The sequence below is a fragment of the Palaemon carinicauda genome, chromosome 38 (genome assembly GCF_036898095.1).
Source record: "Palaemon carinicauda isolate YSFRI2023 chromosome 38, ASM3689809v2, whole genome shotgun sequence".
In the NCBI taxonomy this organism is placed as follows: Eukaryota; Metazoa; Arthropoda; class Malacostraca; order Decapoda; family Palaemonidae; genus Palaemon; species Palaemon carinicauda.
Genome location: NC_090762.1, coordinates 30,760,291 through 30,777,630, shown reverse-complemented (window position 1 = coordinate 30,777,630; position 17,340 = coordinate 30,760,291). Strand labels below are relative to the sequence as shown.

The following is a 17,340-nucleotide window of genomic DNA, read 5'->3' as shown; positions in this document are numbered from 1 at the left end:
TTTGCTATGCATAATTCCGTTAAGTAAAGTGTATGAGATTTTTAGTACTTGGTAAATTTTAATTTCTTCCCCTTCTAATTCCAAATATCGATTGACATTTATAAAACGTGGGCAAAGATTGAAATTCATTGTTATTGTTGAGAAGAAAAGGAGTCACAGCACAGGGCAGCTATGAGGTAAATCAATATCTATAGACTCTAATGAAAGTATGATTGTTTTTTATTACCGTAGGGTTAATTTAATTTTTCGTGTGGAAAAAAATGATACAGAACTATATATAATTCGTATGAAATAATAAATACACAAGCAAATGTATATTAGGATAATATAAAGATTGCAAACTCCGTTTTAAACTAAAAGCTACCCTTTACAAATGTCAGAAACACTGCAGACGACACAGTAGAGGACATAGCTGGGATAGAGAAGAACGCATTTAAGCAACAGTCATTGTTTGCAGGTGAGCAAATTCGTCAAGTATCTTCTTTATTAAGATGAAACAAATATGAATTTCTTTTGAATAATTATGATATAATGATTGTTGCTGATATTAATCTGTACGTCAAAATGTAGTGTCATTTTTTCAAGGACTACCATTTTGCCCCGCTTTCCTAGTTCCATTTAAGCTCGCTGTACTGTTTTGGAGCTTAATCTTCGTGATTTTTCTTTTGGTTTTAAGCTAATCAAGGGAAAGTTTATATCATGAATAAATGTGTTATCTAATTTAGAAATAGCTAATCAAAAGGTTACGTTTATGATTGAGAAAAGGACAATCTATCGTGCGTGTTCAAGGACAAACAATCTGTGATTCTGTCCAAGCTTCGTTTCATGTTACTAAATATTATCAAGTAGTTTCTTAAATTGAACTTTATTTATTTACACAGGCATTTGGATGGTTTATCAATGCAATAAAGAATGTCTTAATAAATGTTTAGATAACGGGGTGATCTGGTAGAAAAGGTGTGATGCTAATGTTGAAGAGAGACATGAAAATGGTAGTATGATATTAAATATTATCAGACACTGTAAATTACGATCTATTGTATTGTAATGATACTAGTGATGATGTTTGGAAGAACAGAAGTTTGAGCAAATAGAGATTGGGGAGCCTTTGTATATCAGCGGCCAGTTCCTCCAGCGTGCATAAAAAATGGATGCCAACTAACCTAAACTCCCCCCCCCCCCCAACCTAACCTACAAGTCATGCCCATACCTACTGTACTTATCTAAAGGGGAGGGGGGCTAATGCCCCTTGCTACCCTACTTACACTGCTGTATTCTTAGTCAGCCATCATTATACATGGTGGCCGCTATCATACGTACACCCAAAAATTGGTACACTGACATGGATTTTGTGGATCTCAATGTATGAAAGGCTGACAAATTAAGACATTAGGTGTGCCGGAACGGTAAAGGTCAAGATTTGAATAGTATGTGTGAGAGGGGAGAGGAGTCAAATATTATGGGTGAGGAGGAGGAGTCAAACTAGTATGTGTGAGAAGAGGGAGGAGTCAAAGGTCAAGAGGGAGACAAAGGATTAAATAGTGTAATTAAACATAAAAAGGATATGGAGAAGGGGGAGCCTTTGTATATCAGCAGCCAGTTTCTTCCTCGTGCATAGAAAATGTGAATTTTCTTCCCATTTTCTAGTCGTTAAATTTTCTGCAAAACCCCAATAAAAGAACACCAGTAACCTAAACTTCCCCACCCATCTTAACCTACAAGTTGTGTCCAAGCAACAACACATATATTCCAGAAGAGTGGAAAGAGATGAGAATTCCATCTTGGCAAGAAACAGATCTCAATGAATAACAAAAGAAAAATCAAAAGTAACATTTACAAGAAAAAATGTTTGGTTATATGTGGAGGCATAGAAAGGCCAAATGCAAAAATTTACTTTTAATAATCTACGGGAACATGTACAGTAAACTATACAGTACTGTACATGAATGGGCTACCATACATATGGATTTGTGATGCATATAAGATTTTTGATGAACTGACCCTAAAGAACTGTATTGAAAATATGGGAGTAATTATATGACAGAAAAAGTACTGGAAGAGAGTACAATACATAGTAAAACCAGCAGCTACAGTATATTTGGACCTCAAGTATGTAGTAGGCTGTACTGCCAGATAAAGTAAATTTCATTGGTAGGAAATGTGTCACGTTAGTAAAAGTACAGAAATTGAATATTTGATAATTATAGTGACAATATTTCCCACTGAAAAGAATGAGGGAACAGCTAACCTAACCTGAAAGTCCTTGAGAAATCTACAACTAGCACTAAACTGAATAAAATTACTTGAAGCGATGAAGGAAAGAGAAAAAGATCAACTGATCAAATCAAATGAGAATATCAATAAGTAAACCAAATTTATATTTAATCAGAGTGATGGGTATTTAGAGGAAGAGAAAAAAAAATTACGTATGTACAGTATAAAGATGAGAAATGAAGCAATAAGGAAGTACAGATTACAGAAAGTAATTCATTCAAAATTGTAATGTTTAGTATTGTATTTTGATAGAAAAAAAATTAATATTAACAAAAGTATTATATAGAAATAGTGATAGTGATTTTTTATGACAAATTGCTTATGAATTGTAATCTATTTGACTAGGAAATTTTTGATGTATTGGAACTAGGTTCAGTCTTGAAAATTCCATCCAAAATTAAATGTATTTTTGATATAATATGAAGTATATTTCACCTGAAGCTCTACTTGAGTAAATTTACAACTACACAAGAAGTGTTGCTACAAGTTTTTCTTGTGTGTAAAGTATATTTCATTAACTTTATTAATTAAAAAAAAAAGATGATAAAGGAGCTTAGAAACTCCATTTTTAAATATTTAACTTAGCCGGTGAATATATAATAGCTGCAACTCAGCGGCTCGACAGAAAACACACTCAAAAAACTCGCGAGCGATTGCTATGAAGGTTGCGGGTGTGCCCACCAGCGCCAACTATCGGCCAGATACCACTCTTGTATGTAAACAAACCCTTCAATTCTTCTCTGTCGACGTTGACGACAAGACGTATCAATACTCGCTGTAGAACCTGGAGTTTTCTCAACATATTTGGTGAAGTACTTCATTTTGGTTTGAGCTTTCGCAGTGCAGGTGTTTTTTCTTCAACATAAACTCTTGAACTCTTTATTGAATCAGATTATTTGTTGATGACTTGGATTGTTTTTTGGAATTTTCTTTGACTAATTCAAAATTGCTGACCCTTCACAAGTACCTAAATTTCGGAAGTGTAATGCTAGGGACTGTAATAGGCGTCTTCCAAAGGCTTTTCTCGACCCACATACTGTTTGTTCCAATTGTCGGGGTAAAACCTGTCAATTGGGAGATCGGTGTGAGGAATGCGTGGGCCTTTCGGAATTCGATTGGCTCGAATCCGATAAATATGCACGTAGGCTAGAGAGAGATAGGGTAAGGAGGAGTTCATCTAGGTCTGTAGATTTTTCCTCTCCACATGCCCCTGAACCTAATCCTTCCCCTGTAGTGGTTGTTCCTAACCCCCCTTCTAGCACTCAGGAACCATCTATGCAAGATATGTTACGTGCTATTCATGCCTTGGGGGAAAGAGTTGAAGCGTTAGCAACTGATCGTAATCAACTCATGGCTGACGTGAAGGAACTTAAGTGTCATAGTGCCACGGCGGAAAGTGGGAAAGTGATTAGTGCGCAAAGTGTTGTGAACAGTGTTGCGACCGAGGGTTCGTCTGTTCGTGCCTGTCGTTCACCTAGTCCGGGACCTCTTGCAAGCTCCCAAGCCCAGGGGAGAAGTAATGTCGTACGACTTATGGGTTCGAGAGGCCTTGATCAGCGAACAGACGTTCCCTCTATGGTATCAGGTGTATCTCACCAAGATCGCCCCTACCATAAGACGAGAGAGCCTATTTTCTCCTCGTCTTCCGAAGGCTTTTCACGCAAGAAACCGTGGAGCAAGGTTTCTAGGCCTCTTAAACGGAAGTCGGTCCCTTCAGGACAGGTCCAACGTCCTGGATGTAGTCATTGGGACAGTTCGGACCCGTTGCAGTCATCGGATGACTGCTCGCCGCCTAAGCAAGGCAAGGTTGTGCCGTCTCAGACGTTAACCCCGTCGGTTACCGCACCCATTCCCGTGGACCCTAAATGGGTTATACTGCAGGACATGCAGTCTAAGCTTGCCTCCCTTATGGAAGACTACAATGCCGATAAGGTTTCCGTTGAGCCTAGCCGTTTATCTCATCGAGATCCTGGCCTTCAGCCACCCAAACGTTCCTCTGTGCGTCCTGTTGACGTTGGTGTAGCCAAGTCACGTCAATCTGTTTGTTTAGAACCACACTAGATGCGGTCTCGTGTGGATTTTCAGCCACATTTGGACGTTAGGCAACTTGCTGATGCTCCTGTTGACGTTCAGGACGTTCGCCAACCATCGGAGTTGACTTGTTTTGACGCTGAGCGTCAACATCCGCAGTCTAGAGTTGTTTTGACTGCTCAGACTAGGCGGTTAAAGCAGTCTCGGGTGGACGCTGTGCGTCCTCACGCACCTGTTGTTGTTGACAGTTCACAGGCTGTCAAGCAGTTTCAGGACGTTGCGTCCTGGTCCGCTACTTATGCACCAGTGCGGGTGGACGCAGCGTGTCAAGCATTGCCAACCCCTTTGCTTGTTTCTCAACAGTTGTCAGATGAGGAACCTTCGGATGAGGACGTTGCTGACCCTCAGCCTGAGGATCATCCTTCATATATTGATGAACCCAGAACAGTTCCGCCATCTATGGACTTTAAGAAAGTCATGTTAATTTTTAAAGAGTTGTTTCCCGAACACTTCGTCTCTGTTGCTCCTCGTTCGCCGCCGTCTGAGTTTGTTTTAGGCGTACCTGCTGACATGCCAGCCTTAACAAAACTTGTACTCTCTCGCTCGTCCAAGAGAGCTTTACGGCTTTTAGGCGATTGGTTGGAAACCAAGAGGAGTTGAGGGAAGACGGCCTTTGCCTTCCCTCCATCTAAACTCTCGTCTAGATCGAGCGTCTGGTATGCCACGGGAGAAGTTCTCGGCTTGGGAGTCCCTGCCTCTGCCCAGGGCGACTTCTCAAGCCTTGTAGACTCTCCCCGCCGCCTAGCCATGAGACGCTCGAAGATTAGTTGGTCATCCTCGGACCTTGACCATCTGCTGAAAGGCATTTTTAGAGCTTTTGAAGTTTTCAACTTCCTTGACTGGTGTTTGGGAGCCTTAAGTAGGAAAATCTCATCGGCTGATGGAGATGTCTCCTTACTCATTATGTCCTGCATGGATAAAGCCATCCGCGATGGATCCAATGAGCTCTCCTCCTCTTTTACTTCAGGAGTCCTTAAGAAGCGAGAGTCCCTTTGCTCTTTTCTGTCGGCAGGAGTTACTCCCTGTCAAAGATCTGAGCTACTCTTTGCTCCCTTATCGAAGTTTTTGTTCCCTGAACTTTTGGTTAAGGACATAGCTTTGTCACTCGTGCAGAAGGACACCCATGACTTGGTAGCGTCCTCTGCTCGCAAAGGGACTCCTTCGACTTCTTTTTATGCAAGACCAAGGATAGACACTCCGGCGTCCAGGTTTATTCCGCCCTTTCGTGGCAGAGCTCCCAGCAGGGGAAGTACTCGTGCCGAGGGAAAGAGAGGAAAGAGGAAAGGAGCCAAGTCCTCACGTGGCAGAGTCTGACTGCCCGCAGCCTCGGACAGCAGTAGGTGCCAGACTCAAGAACTTCTGGCGAGCCTGGGAGAAGAGAGGCGCAGACCAACAGTCTGTGAGGTTGCTCAGAGAGGGGTACAAAATTCCATTTGTACACAAACCTCCTCTAGCGACTTCCCCCATCGATCTCTCTCCCAATTACCGAGAGGAATCAAAGAGACAAGCCCTGAAACTAGAAGTGTCTCTTTTGCTAGAGAAGGGAGCGGTGGTGAAAGTCTCGGACCTTCAATCACCGGGGTTTTACAACCGCCTCTTCCTAGTACCGAAGAAGACAGGAGGTTGGAGACCGGTGCTAGACGTCAGCGCTCTGAACGTCTTTGTCACGAAGACAAAGTTTACCATGGAGACCACGAAATCAGTCTTAGCAGCGGTCAGAAAGGGAGACTGGATGGTCTCTCTCGACCTAAGAGACGCATACTTCCACATCCCCATTCACTCAGATTCCCAACCTTTTCTGAGGTTTGTTTTCGACAATGTGGTGTACCAGTTTCGGGCCCTGTGCTTTGGCCTAAGTCCTGCTCCTCTCGTGTTTACGAGGCTTATGAGGAATGTGGCAAAATTCCTCTATTTATCGGGAATCCGAGCCTCCCTTTACTTGGACGACTGGCTTCTCAGAGCCTCGTCCAGTCATCGCTGTCTGAAGGATCTTCATTGGACATTGGATCTGACCAAGGAATTGGGACTTTTGGTCAACATGGAAAAGTCCCAGCTGATTCCATCCCAAACTATACTGTATTTAGGGATGGAGATTGGCAGTCCAGTTTTTCGGGCTTTTCCGTCTGCCCCCCGAATAGATCAAGCCCTGCTCGTAATCCAACGGATGTTGAAGAGAGAACGTTGCTCAGTCAGGAATTGGATGAGTCTAGTAGGAACTCTATCATCCCTGGAGCAGTTTGTCTCGCTAGGAAGGCTACACCTTCGACCTCTCCAGTTCCATCTAGCTTTTCACTGGAAAAGGACAAGACGCTAGAGGCGGTCTCAATCCCGATTTCCGAAACAATAAAGGCATGCCTGAATTGGTGGAACGACAATATCAGTCTAAGAGAGGGACTTCCCCTAGCAGTTCAGAAACCAAACCACGGTCTATTCTCAGACGCATCGGATTTGGGTTGGGGTGCGACCCTGGACGGTCGGGAATGCTCAGGTCTGTGGACCTCAAGTCAGAGGAGCACGCACATCAACGGCAAGGAGCTTTTGGCAGTCCACCTGGCCTTGATGAACTTCGAGAGTCTCCTTCGAAACAAAGTGGTGGAGATCAACTCGGACAATACCACAGCCTTGGCATACATTTCCAAGCAAGGAGGCACCCACTCCCTGACACTGTACGAGATCGCAAGGGACCTGCTCATTTGGTCAAGAGATCGAGGCATCTCCCTGGTAATGAGGTTTATCCAGGGCGACTTGAAAGTCTTAGCAGATTGCCTCAGTCGGAAGGGTCAGGTAATTCCTACAGAATGGACCCTCCACAAGGACGTGTGCAAGAGGCTTTGGGCGACTTGGGGTCAACCCACCATAGACCTCTTTGCAACCTCGATGACCAAGAGGCTTCCAATCTATTGCTCTCCAGTCCCAGACCCAGCAGCAATACATATAGACGCTTTTCTTCTAGATTGGTCTCATCTAGACCTATATGCATTCCCACCATTCAAGATTGTCAACAAGGTACTGCAGAAGTTCGCCTCTCACGAAGGGACAAGGTTGACGTTAGTTGCTCTCCTCTGGCCCGCGAGAGAATGGTTCACCGAGGTACTTCGATGGCTGGTAGACTTTCCAAGAAGTTTTCCTCTAAGAGTAGACCTGTTACGTCAGCCCCACGTAAAGAAGGTACACCAAGGCCTCCCCGCTCTTCGTCTGACTGCCTTCAGACTATCGAAAGACTCTCTAGAGCTAGAGGCTTTTCGAAGGAGGCAGCCAGTGCGATTGCAAGAACGAGGAGAGCTTCTACCATTAGAGTATACCAATCGAAGTGGGAAATCTTCCGAAACTGGTGCAAGTCAGTATCTGTATCCTCGTCCAGTACCTCTGTAGCCCAAATCGCTGATTTTCTCTTACACCTGAGAAAGGTTCGCTCCCTTTCCGCTTCCACGATCAAGGGCTACAGGAGCATGTTGGCTTCGGTCTTCCGGCATAGAGGCTTAGATCTTTCCAACGATAAAGATCTACAAGATCTCCTTAAGTCTTTTGAAACTTCTAAGGAACGTCGTTTGGCTACTCCTGGATGGAACTTAGACGTGGTCCTAAGGTTCCTCATGTCAGACAGGTTTGAGCCTTTACATTCAGCCTCCCTGAAGGATTTCACTCTTAAGACTCTTTTCCTGGTGTGCTTGGCCTCGGCTAAAAGAGTCAGTGAGCTTCATGCCTTCAGCAAGAACATCGGTTTTTCCACAGAAAAAGCCACTTGTTCTCTTCAACTTGGTTTCCTGGCCAAGAATGAACTGCCTTCTCGTCCTTGGCCTAAATCTTTTGATATTCCTTGCTTATCAGAGATCGTAGGCAATGAACTGGAGAGAGTATTATGTCCCGTTAGAGCTCTTAAGTTCTATTTAGCTCGTACTAAGCCTTTACGAGGTAAATCCGAAGCGTTATGGTGTTCGATTAAGAAACCATCCTTACCTATGTCAAAGAATGCTTTGTCATATTTTATCAGATTTTTAATACGAGAAGCCCATTCCCACTTGAGTGAGGAAGACCGATCTTTGCTTAAGGTTAAGACGCACGAGATTAGAGCTATAGCAACCTCCGTGGCCTTCAAGCAAAATAGATCTCTGCAAAGTATCATGGACGCGACCTTTTGGAGAAGCAAGTCAGTGTTCGCGTCATTTTACTTGAAAGATGTCCAGACTCTTTACGAGGACTGCTACACACTGGGTCCATTCGTAGCAGCGAGTGCAGTAGTGGGTGAGGGTTCTACCACTACACTTCCCTAATTCCATATCCTTTTAATCTGTCTCTTGAAATGTTTTTAATATTGTGTTATGGGTTGTACGGAAGGCTAAGAAGCCTTTCGCATCCTGGTTGATTTGGCGGGTGGTCAAAGTCATTTCTTGAGAGCGCCCAGATTAGGGGTTTGATGAGGTCCTGTTGTATGGGTTGCAGCCCTTGATACTTCAGCTCCTGGGAGTCTTTCAGCATCCTAAGAGGATCGCTGGGCTCCGTGAGGAAGACAGACTTACAAGGCAGAGTAATCGTCTAAGTCAACTTCCTTACCAGGTACCTATATATTTTGGTTTTGTTATATTGATAACTGTCAAAAAAACTCTTAGCTTATACGCTGTAAACTTAATTAACTCTGGTCTCTACCCACCGCCTTGGGTGTGAATCAGCTATTATATATTCACCGGCTAAGTTAAATATTTAAAAATGATATTTTAATTATAAAATAAATTTTTGAATATACTTACCCGGTGAATATATAAATTAAAGGCCCTCCCTTCCTCCCCAATAGAGACGCAGCGGGACGAGAAGAATTGAAGGGTTTGTTTACATGCAAGAGTGGTATCTGGCCGATAGTTGGCGCTGGTGGGTACACCCGCAACCTTCATAGCGATCGCTCGCGAGTTTTTTGAGTGTGTTTTCTGTCGAGCCGCTGAGTTGCAGCTATTATATATTCACCGGGTAAGTATATTCAAAAATTTATTTTATAATTAAAATATAATTTTAATTCTAATTTCTCTTTTTCAGTTCGCCATGGTTTCATATGCAAAGTACAGCCTAGTTCCTACAGATGAGCCAAAGGAACCAGAGGTGCCACAGCTCTCAGGAGCCTTTGATTACAATTCGGCATTCAGCTACAAATCAGCCTTCGACTATGGATCAAAAACATCTAGTCAGTACCAGAGTGCATTCGACTATGGCTATGGTCACAGGTCTCACTCTGTTAGCCTCGGCCTTGGGGATAAGGGTGTGTAAAGGCACTGGTTCGTATTGTGCATTACATAGTACAGTGGAACCTTGTTGATATCCCAGTATCAATCGTGACAGCTTGGGAATGTTTTCTAGCTTATGATTATACTTGACAATGGGTTTATCTCAATAGGTCTTGCTAACAAGTATAAATGTCGTAGGTATTACTCATAAGCTGTGAGTGTATGACAGATATTAGTACAGCAGTGCACTAGCTTCTTACTAGAACTAGTTAGATGTGTTATTTCATGTTTTTGAGTAATGTATGTGAATCAATTGGCTTTGCTTGAAAATCATAGAGGATCAAGGAGCTTTGTGTGAACTATTTTATGTATCATCGTTCAGGAAATGGGATGATATTTGGAATTTTGTTTACAGAAGCCACTAAAAAATGTGACAAACACATTATAAAGCCTAAGTATGAGAAAATTGTCAGGTTGTTATAGGTTTTTTATATTTTTGTTAAATCTTGTTGATTTCATTAGTTTGCTTGTGTATGAAAAATAATTGCTTATAGCATATAGATGGACTGATTATTGATTATGATAGCAATTGTATATAAAAAGTAATTTGAAAGGATTTTGCTATAGTTGTACCAAGGATTTGAGATTGGTCTCTGCTTGCAATTGTGACTTTAGAGTAGTTTAGTGATCTTTTAGTTGTCGATCCATTAACCTTTATTTTTTTCTGTGTTACTTTTGAAAGAGGGTTTTCTTAACCAAGTAGTTTTAGTTAACTTTTTTATTAGCTTTAGTAACTCATGAACTTACAAACTTACAATTTTAAAATGGAGAGTGTATATTTTTTGTTAATCCTTTCAGTGTTAAGTGCAGAAGTGAGGACTGCAGTGGGTGGTGTGTGTTAAGAAAAGGAAGAGTATAATGGATATTTTAAAAATTTCAGTTTGTTTTCATTACCATTTTCTTTTTGGTTTCTGGACCGATTTAGTATTCTTCTTTTCCATCTCGATACAATTTCACCTTTATTATCTTATGTCTTCAGATACAGCTTCAGTTGCTTTCCTCTTAGCCTCAAGTATTTGATGGAACAGAGGGAACTTCAGAACAATAACTTTTGGCAGGCATTAGATTAGTACATATATTGGAAGGAACAATTCTACTTAAAATAAACCCTGACATTTACAATTGATTGAAACCTCACACCACGTCAATTTCTACTCAAAACCTGCATCCTAGAGTTATGACCTAATCCAATAATCTGCTCTTAAACCAAGATGCATTTTACAAGTATACTGTTCACAAGTTTATACACATGAATTGCAGACTCGTCATCTTAACAAATACCATCTTTACGGGTTAAAAGCCACAGAGAGGACTGAACTGACTATTAGAAAGATCACAATGGCAATTCACAAGTGGACAAGACATTATTCAATAGAGAGAGCCCATGTAGACATTATTCAATAGAGAGAGCCCATGTATTTTATTCTGAAACACACTTTTTATCTGTGTCTAGCTTGGGAATGAGCAACAATGCCAGAATTTTGAAAGAAATATTCTTATCCTTAAGTCGTACCATGTTAGTGGAGTTTTATCCTGGTACAGTACAACACTTAACAACCTTCTCAGCAACTGATATCAAATGGAGGAAACCAATTTCCTAAGGTACTTTACATTTTTGGGGATTCTTATACTTCACTTAAAGAAACATACCGTATATCAACTCAATACAAAAAACATTCTATGTTCATTTTGAATTTTCATTATTTGCGTATATGTAAAGTTATCTAATACCTGCTTATAAAAAAGTTCTACCTATTAATTCTAGTCCAGATTTGCGTGTTATCTCCCTCTTCAGGTATTTTCATATTAAAGGATCTCCCTCCTTTATAATATAATTGGAAATCTAAATTCTCACTTTACTGTATTATTATTTTTTAAATATTTAACTTAGCCGGTGAATATATATAGCTGCAACTCTGTTGCTCGACAGACAAAAAACTGTAAAAAACTCGCCAGCGATCGCTATACAGGTTGCGGGTGTGCCCATCAGCGCCAACTGTCGGCCAGATACCATACTCAATGTAAACAAAGACTCAATTTCTTCTCTGTCGACGTGTCGACAAGACGTACTTTACTCGCTGTTGAAACCTGGAGTTTTTGCCATCATCTTTGGTGAAGTACTTTATTTTGGTTTTGAGCTTTCGCTGTGCAGGGTTTTTCTTTAAATAAATCCTTGAACTCTTTTTTGTATCGGATTCATTGTTGATGACTTAGATCGTTTTTTGGAATTTTCCCTTGACCAATTCAAAATGGCTGACCTTTCACAAGTTCCCAAGTTTAGAAAATGCAATGCTAGGGACTGTTCTAGGCGTCTTCCAAAGGCTTCTCTCGACCCTCACGCTGTTTGTTCCAATTGCCGGGGTAAAACCTGTCAATTGGAAGATCGGTGTGAGGAATGCGTGGGCCTTTCGGAATTCGATTTTATCGAATTTGAGAAGTACACACGCAGGCTAGAGAGAGATAGAGTAAGGAGAAGTTCTTCTAGGTCGATAGATTTTTCCTCTCCTCATGCCCCTCAACCTATTCCTTCCCCTGTAGTGGTTGTTCTTAACCCCCCTCCTAGCACTCAGGAACCATCGATGGCTGACATGATGCGTGCTATCCATTCCTTGGGGGAGAGAGTTGAGTCCCTTGCAAGTGACCGCAATCAACTCATGGCGGATGTTAAGGAGCTAAAGTGCCAAAGTGCCGCGGGAAGTGATAAAGTGCCTAGTGAAAGTGTTGTGAACAGTGTTGCGCTTGAGGGTTCGTCTGTTCGTGCCTGTCGTCCTCCTAGTCCGGGACCTCTTGCAAGCTCCCAAGCCCAGGGGAGAAGCAATGTCGTACGACGCATGGGTTCGAGAGGCCTTGATCAGCGAACAGACGTTCCCTCCATGGTATCAGGCGTATCTCCCCAAGATCGCCCCTACCTACGTAAGACGAGAGAGCCCGTTTTTACCTCGTCGTCCGAAGGTGTTTTTCGTAAGAAACTTTGGACCAAGGTCTCACGACCTTTAAAACGTAAGTCGGTCCCTTCAGGACAAGTCCAACGTCCCGGTTGTAGCCACTGGGTCAGTTCGGACTCGTTGCCGTCATCTGATGACTGCTCACCGCCTAAGAGAGGCAAAGCGGTACCGCCTCAGTCGCTAACCCCGTCTGTTGCCGCACCTGCTCCCGTAGACCCTAAATGGGTTTTGCTGCAAGACATGCAGTCCAAGCTTGCATCCTTGATGGAGGACTTTAATGCGGAGAAGGTTGCTGCTGAACCTTCTGGCCAACAACCTTCCAAGCGGTCTGTTGTGCGTCCTGTTGACGCTGAGGTAACCTTCTCGCGTCTACCAGTTGAGGTGGTTCCTCCACCGATGCGACCCAGTGTGGGTTGCCAGCCGCACGTTGACGTTAAGCAACGCTCGGAGGTGGTTGTTGACGTTCAGGATGTTCAGCAACCATCAGAGGTGACTTGTTTTGACGCGGTGCGTCAACCTCCGCAACCCGGTAGGGTGTTGACTGCACAACCCAGACGGTCTAGACAGTCTCGGGTGGACGCTGTGCGTCCTCGCGCACCCGTGGTTGTTGACAGTTCACAGACTGTGCAGCAGTTCCATGACGTTGCGTCCGGCTCCGTCACGCATGCACCAGTGCGACCGGACTCAGCGAGCCAGACGTTGCCCACTCCGTTGCCGTTTCCTCATCAGTTTTCGGATGAGGAACTATCTGATGAGGACGTTGCTGAACAACAAGACGATCAACCGTCAGAACTGGACGAGCCTAAGGCAACTCAACCATCATTGGACTTTAGAAAAGTCATGGCTGTATTCAAGGAGTTGTTTCCTGACCATTTTATTTCTGTGGCTCCTCGTTCTCCGCCGTCAGAGTTTGTATTAGGCATGCCTGCTACCACACCTGCCTTTACTAAACTCGTTCTCTCACGCTCATTCAAGAGAGCTTTGCGGCTGTTAGGAGACTGGTTAGAGTCTAAGAAGAGTTTAGGGAAGACAGCATTTGCCTTTCCCCCATCTAAACTCTCTTCTAGATCGAGCGTCTGGTATGCCACGGGAGAAGTTCTCGGCTTGGGAGTTCCTGCCTCTGCCCAGGGCGACTTCTCAAGTCTTGTAGACTCTCCCCGCCGCCTTGCCATGAGACGCTCGAAGATTTGTTGGTCACCATCGGACCTGGACCACCTTCTTAAAGGGATATTTAGGGCTTTCGAAGTCTTTAACTTTTTAGACTGGTGCTTAGGAGCCCTGAGCAGGAAAATCTCTTCTACAGATAAGGATATTTCTTTGCTCATTATGTCCTGCATGGACAAGGCCGTCCGTGATGGGTCCAATGAGCTAGCTGCCTCATTCACGTCCGGAGTCCTGAAGAAGCGAGAGTCTCTCTGTTCGTTCCTGTCTGCTGGAGTTACGCCATGCCAGAGATCTGAACTTCTCTTTGCTCCCCTTTCCAAGTGCCGGTTTCCTGAAGTCTTGGTAAAGGAAATTGCCGCTTCGTTAGTTCAGAAGGACACCCACGATCTAGTTGCGTCCTCAGCTCGCAAAGCTCCCCCTTTGCCTACATTGTCTGCTAGACCGAGGATAGACACTCCAGCGTCTCGCTTTATTCCGCCCTTTCGTGGGAGAGCCTCCAGCAGAGGAGGTGCTCGTGCCGAAGGGAAACGAGGGAAGAGGAAAGGACCCAAGTCCTCCAAGGGCAGAGTCTGACTGCCCGCAACTTCAGACAGCAGTGGGAGCCAGACTCAAGAACTTCTGGCAAGCCTGGGAGAAGAGAGGCGCAGATTCACAATCTGTGAAGTTACTCAGAGAGGGGTACAAAATCCCTTTTGTACGCAAACCCCCTCTAGCAACGTCCCCCATCGATCTCTCTCCCAGGTACAGAGAGGAAGAAAAGAGACAAGCCCTGAAACTGGAAGTGTCTCTTTTGCTAGAGAAGGGAGCGGTGGTCAAAGTCTCGGACCTTCGATCACCGGGATTTTACAACCGTCTCTTCCTAGTTTCAAAGAAGACAGGAGGTTGGAGACCGGTGCTAGACGTCAGTGCTCTGAATGTCTTTGTCACAAAGACGAAGTTCTCCATGGAGACCACAAAGTCAGTCTTAGCAGCGGTCAGAAGGGAAGACTGGATGGTCTCGCTAGACCTAAGGGACGCCTACTTCCACATCCCCATTCACTCAGACTCCCAACCTTTTCTGAGATTCGTCTTCGAAGATGTGGTCTACCAGTTTCGGGCCCTGTGCTTTGGCCTAAGCACAGCTCCTCTCGTGTTTACGAGGCTGATGAGGAATGTGGCCAAATTCCTCCACTTATCAGACATCCGAGCCTCCCTTTATTTGGACGACTGGCTTCTCAGAGCCTCTTCCAGTCGTCGCTGTCTGAAGGATCTCAAGTGGACTCTAGATCTGACCAAGGAATTGGGACTCCTAGTCAATTTGGAAAAGTCGCAGCTGGTCCCATCCCAAACTATTCTGTATTTAGGGATGGAGATTCACAGTCTAGCTTTTCGGGCTTTTCCGTCGGCCCCCAGAATAGATCAAGCCCTGCTATCCATCCAGAAGATGCTGAAGAAGGAACGCTGCTCAGTCAGGCTGTGGATGAGTCTGGTAGGGACGCTGTTATCCCTGGAACAATTTATATCACTAGGAAGACTACACCTCCGTCCTCTTCAATACCATCTGGCTTTTCACTGGAAAAAGGACAAGACGCTAGAGGCGGTCTCGATCCCGATTTCCGGAAAGATAAAGTCTTGTCTGACTTGGTGGAAGGACAATATCAACCTAAGAGAGGGTCTTCCCCTGGCTGTTCAGACTCCCAACCACGTTCTCTTCTCGGACGCATCGGACTTGGGCTGGGGCGCGACACTGGACGGTCGGGAATGCTCAGGTCTGTGGAACTCGAGTCAGAGGAGCATGCATATCAACTGCAAGGAGCTGTTGGCAGTTCATCTGGCCTTGATAAGCTTCGAGTATCTCCTTCGAGGCAAAGTGGTGGAAGTAAACTCGGACAACACCACGGCCTTGGCGTACATCTCCAAACAAGGAGGTACCCACTCACTGACGTTGTACGAGATCGCAAGGGACCTGCTCATCTGGTCAAAAGATCAAGACATCTCCCTAGTAACGAGGTTCATCCAAGGCGACTTGAACGTCATAGCAGATTGTCTCAGTCGGAAAGGGCAAGTAATTCCAACCGAATGGACCCTCCACAAGGATGTGTGCAAGAGACTTTGGGCCACTTGGGGTCAACCAACCACAGATATCTTTGCAACCTCGCTGACCAAGAGGCTTCCAATCTATTGCTCCCCAGTCCCGGACCCAGCAGCAATACATATAGATGCCTTCCTCCTAGATTGGTCACATCTGGATCTGTACGCATTCCCACCGTTCAAGATTGTCAACAAGGTACTGCAGAAGTTCGCCTCTCACGAAGGGACAAGGTTGACGTTAGTTGCTCCCCTCTGGCCCGCGAGAGAATGGTTCACCGAGGTACTTCGATGGTTAGTAGACGTTCCCAGAAATCTTCCTCTAAGGGTAGACCTTCTACGTCAGCCACACGTAAAGAAGGTACACCAAAGCCTCCACGCTCTTTGTCTGACTGCCTTCAGACTATCGAAAGACTCTCGAGAGCTAGAGGCTTTTCGAAGGAGGCAGCCAGTGCGATTGCTAGAGCAAGGAGAGCGTCTACCATTAGAGTCTACCAATCGAAGTGGGAAGTCTTCCGAGACTGGTGCAAGTCAGTTTCTGTATCCTCGACCAGTACCTCTGTAGCTCAAATAGCTGATTTTCTCTTATACCTGAGAAAAGGACGATCCCTTTCAGCTCCCACTATCAAGGGCTACAGAAGCATGTTGGCATCGGTCTTCCGGCATAGAGGCTTAGATCTTTCCAACAATAAAGATCTGCAAGACCTCCTTAAGTCTTTTGAGACCACCAAGGAGCGTCGTTTGGCTACCCCTGGATGGAATTTAGACGTGGTACTAAGATTCCTCATGTCAGACAGGTTTGAGCCGTTACAATCAGCCTCCCTGAAAGATCTCACTCTTAAGACACTTTTCCTGGTAAGCTTAGCCTCGGCTAAAAGAGTCAGTGAGATTCATGCCTTCAGCAAGAACATCGGATTTTCGTCGGAAAAAGCTACTTGTTCGCTGCAACTTGGTTTTCTAGCCAAAAATGAGCTGCCTTCTCGGCCTTGGCCTAAATCTTTCGATATTCCCAGCTTATCGGAGATCGTAGGCAATGAACTAGAAAGAGTCTTATGCCCTGTTAGAGCTCTTAAGTTCTATTTAAAGCGTACTAAACCTTTACGAGGCCAATCTGAAGCTTTATGGTGTTCAGTTAAGAAACCATCCTTGCCTATGTCAAAGAATGCTTTGTCATACTTTATCAGATTGTTAATACGAGAAGCTCATTCACTTCTGAGTGAGGAAGACCGAGCTTTGCTTAAGGTGAAGACGCACGAAGTTAGAGCTGTAGCAACTTCCGTGGCCTTTAAGCAAAATAGATCTCTGCAAAGTATAATGGACGCAACCTATTGGAGAAGCAAGTCAGTGTTCGCGTCATTTTACTTGAAAGATGTCCAGTCTCTTTACGAGAACTGCTACACACTGGGACCATTCGTAGCAGCGAGTGCAGTAGTGGGTAAGGGCTCAACCACTACAATTCCCTAATTCCATATCCTTTTAATCTGTCTCTTGAAATGTTTTTAATGTTGTTTTTTATGAGTTGTACGGAA

General features: G+C 44.2%; 1 protein-coding gene across 4 annotated transcripts in view; it reads left to right on the top strand.

Annotated features, from left to right (window-relative positions):
• The first annotated feature begins 310 nt into the window (after window positions 1-310).
• The window catches only part of LOC137630519 (stomatin-like protein 1), a 122,533-nt gene continuing 105,503 nt past the window's right edge, over window positions 311-17,340 (top strand). For 3 of the 4 annotated variants that reach the window (XM_068362033.1, XM_068362031.1, XM_068362030.1), the window contains exons 1-2: window positions 311-457; window positions 9,391-9,610. In XM_068362033.1, coding sequence (XP_068218134.1) covers window positions 9,397-9,610 — 214 coding nt within the window. In that variant the 5' untranslated portion in view covers window positions 311-457; window positions 9,391-9,396. The remainder of the gene's footprint in view (window positions 458-9,390; window positions 9,611-17,340) is intronic. The other variant, XM_068362032.1, reaches the window with a different exon arrangement.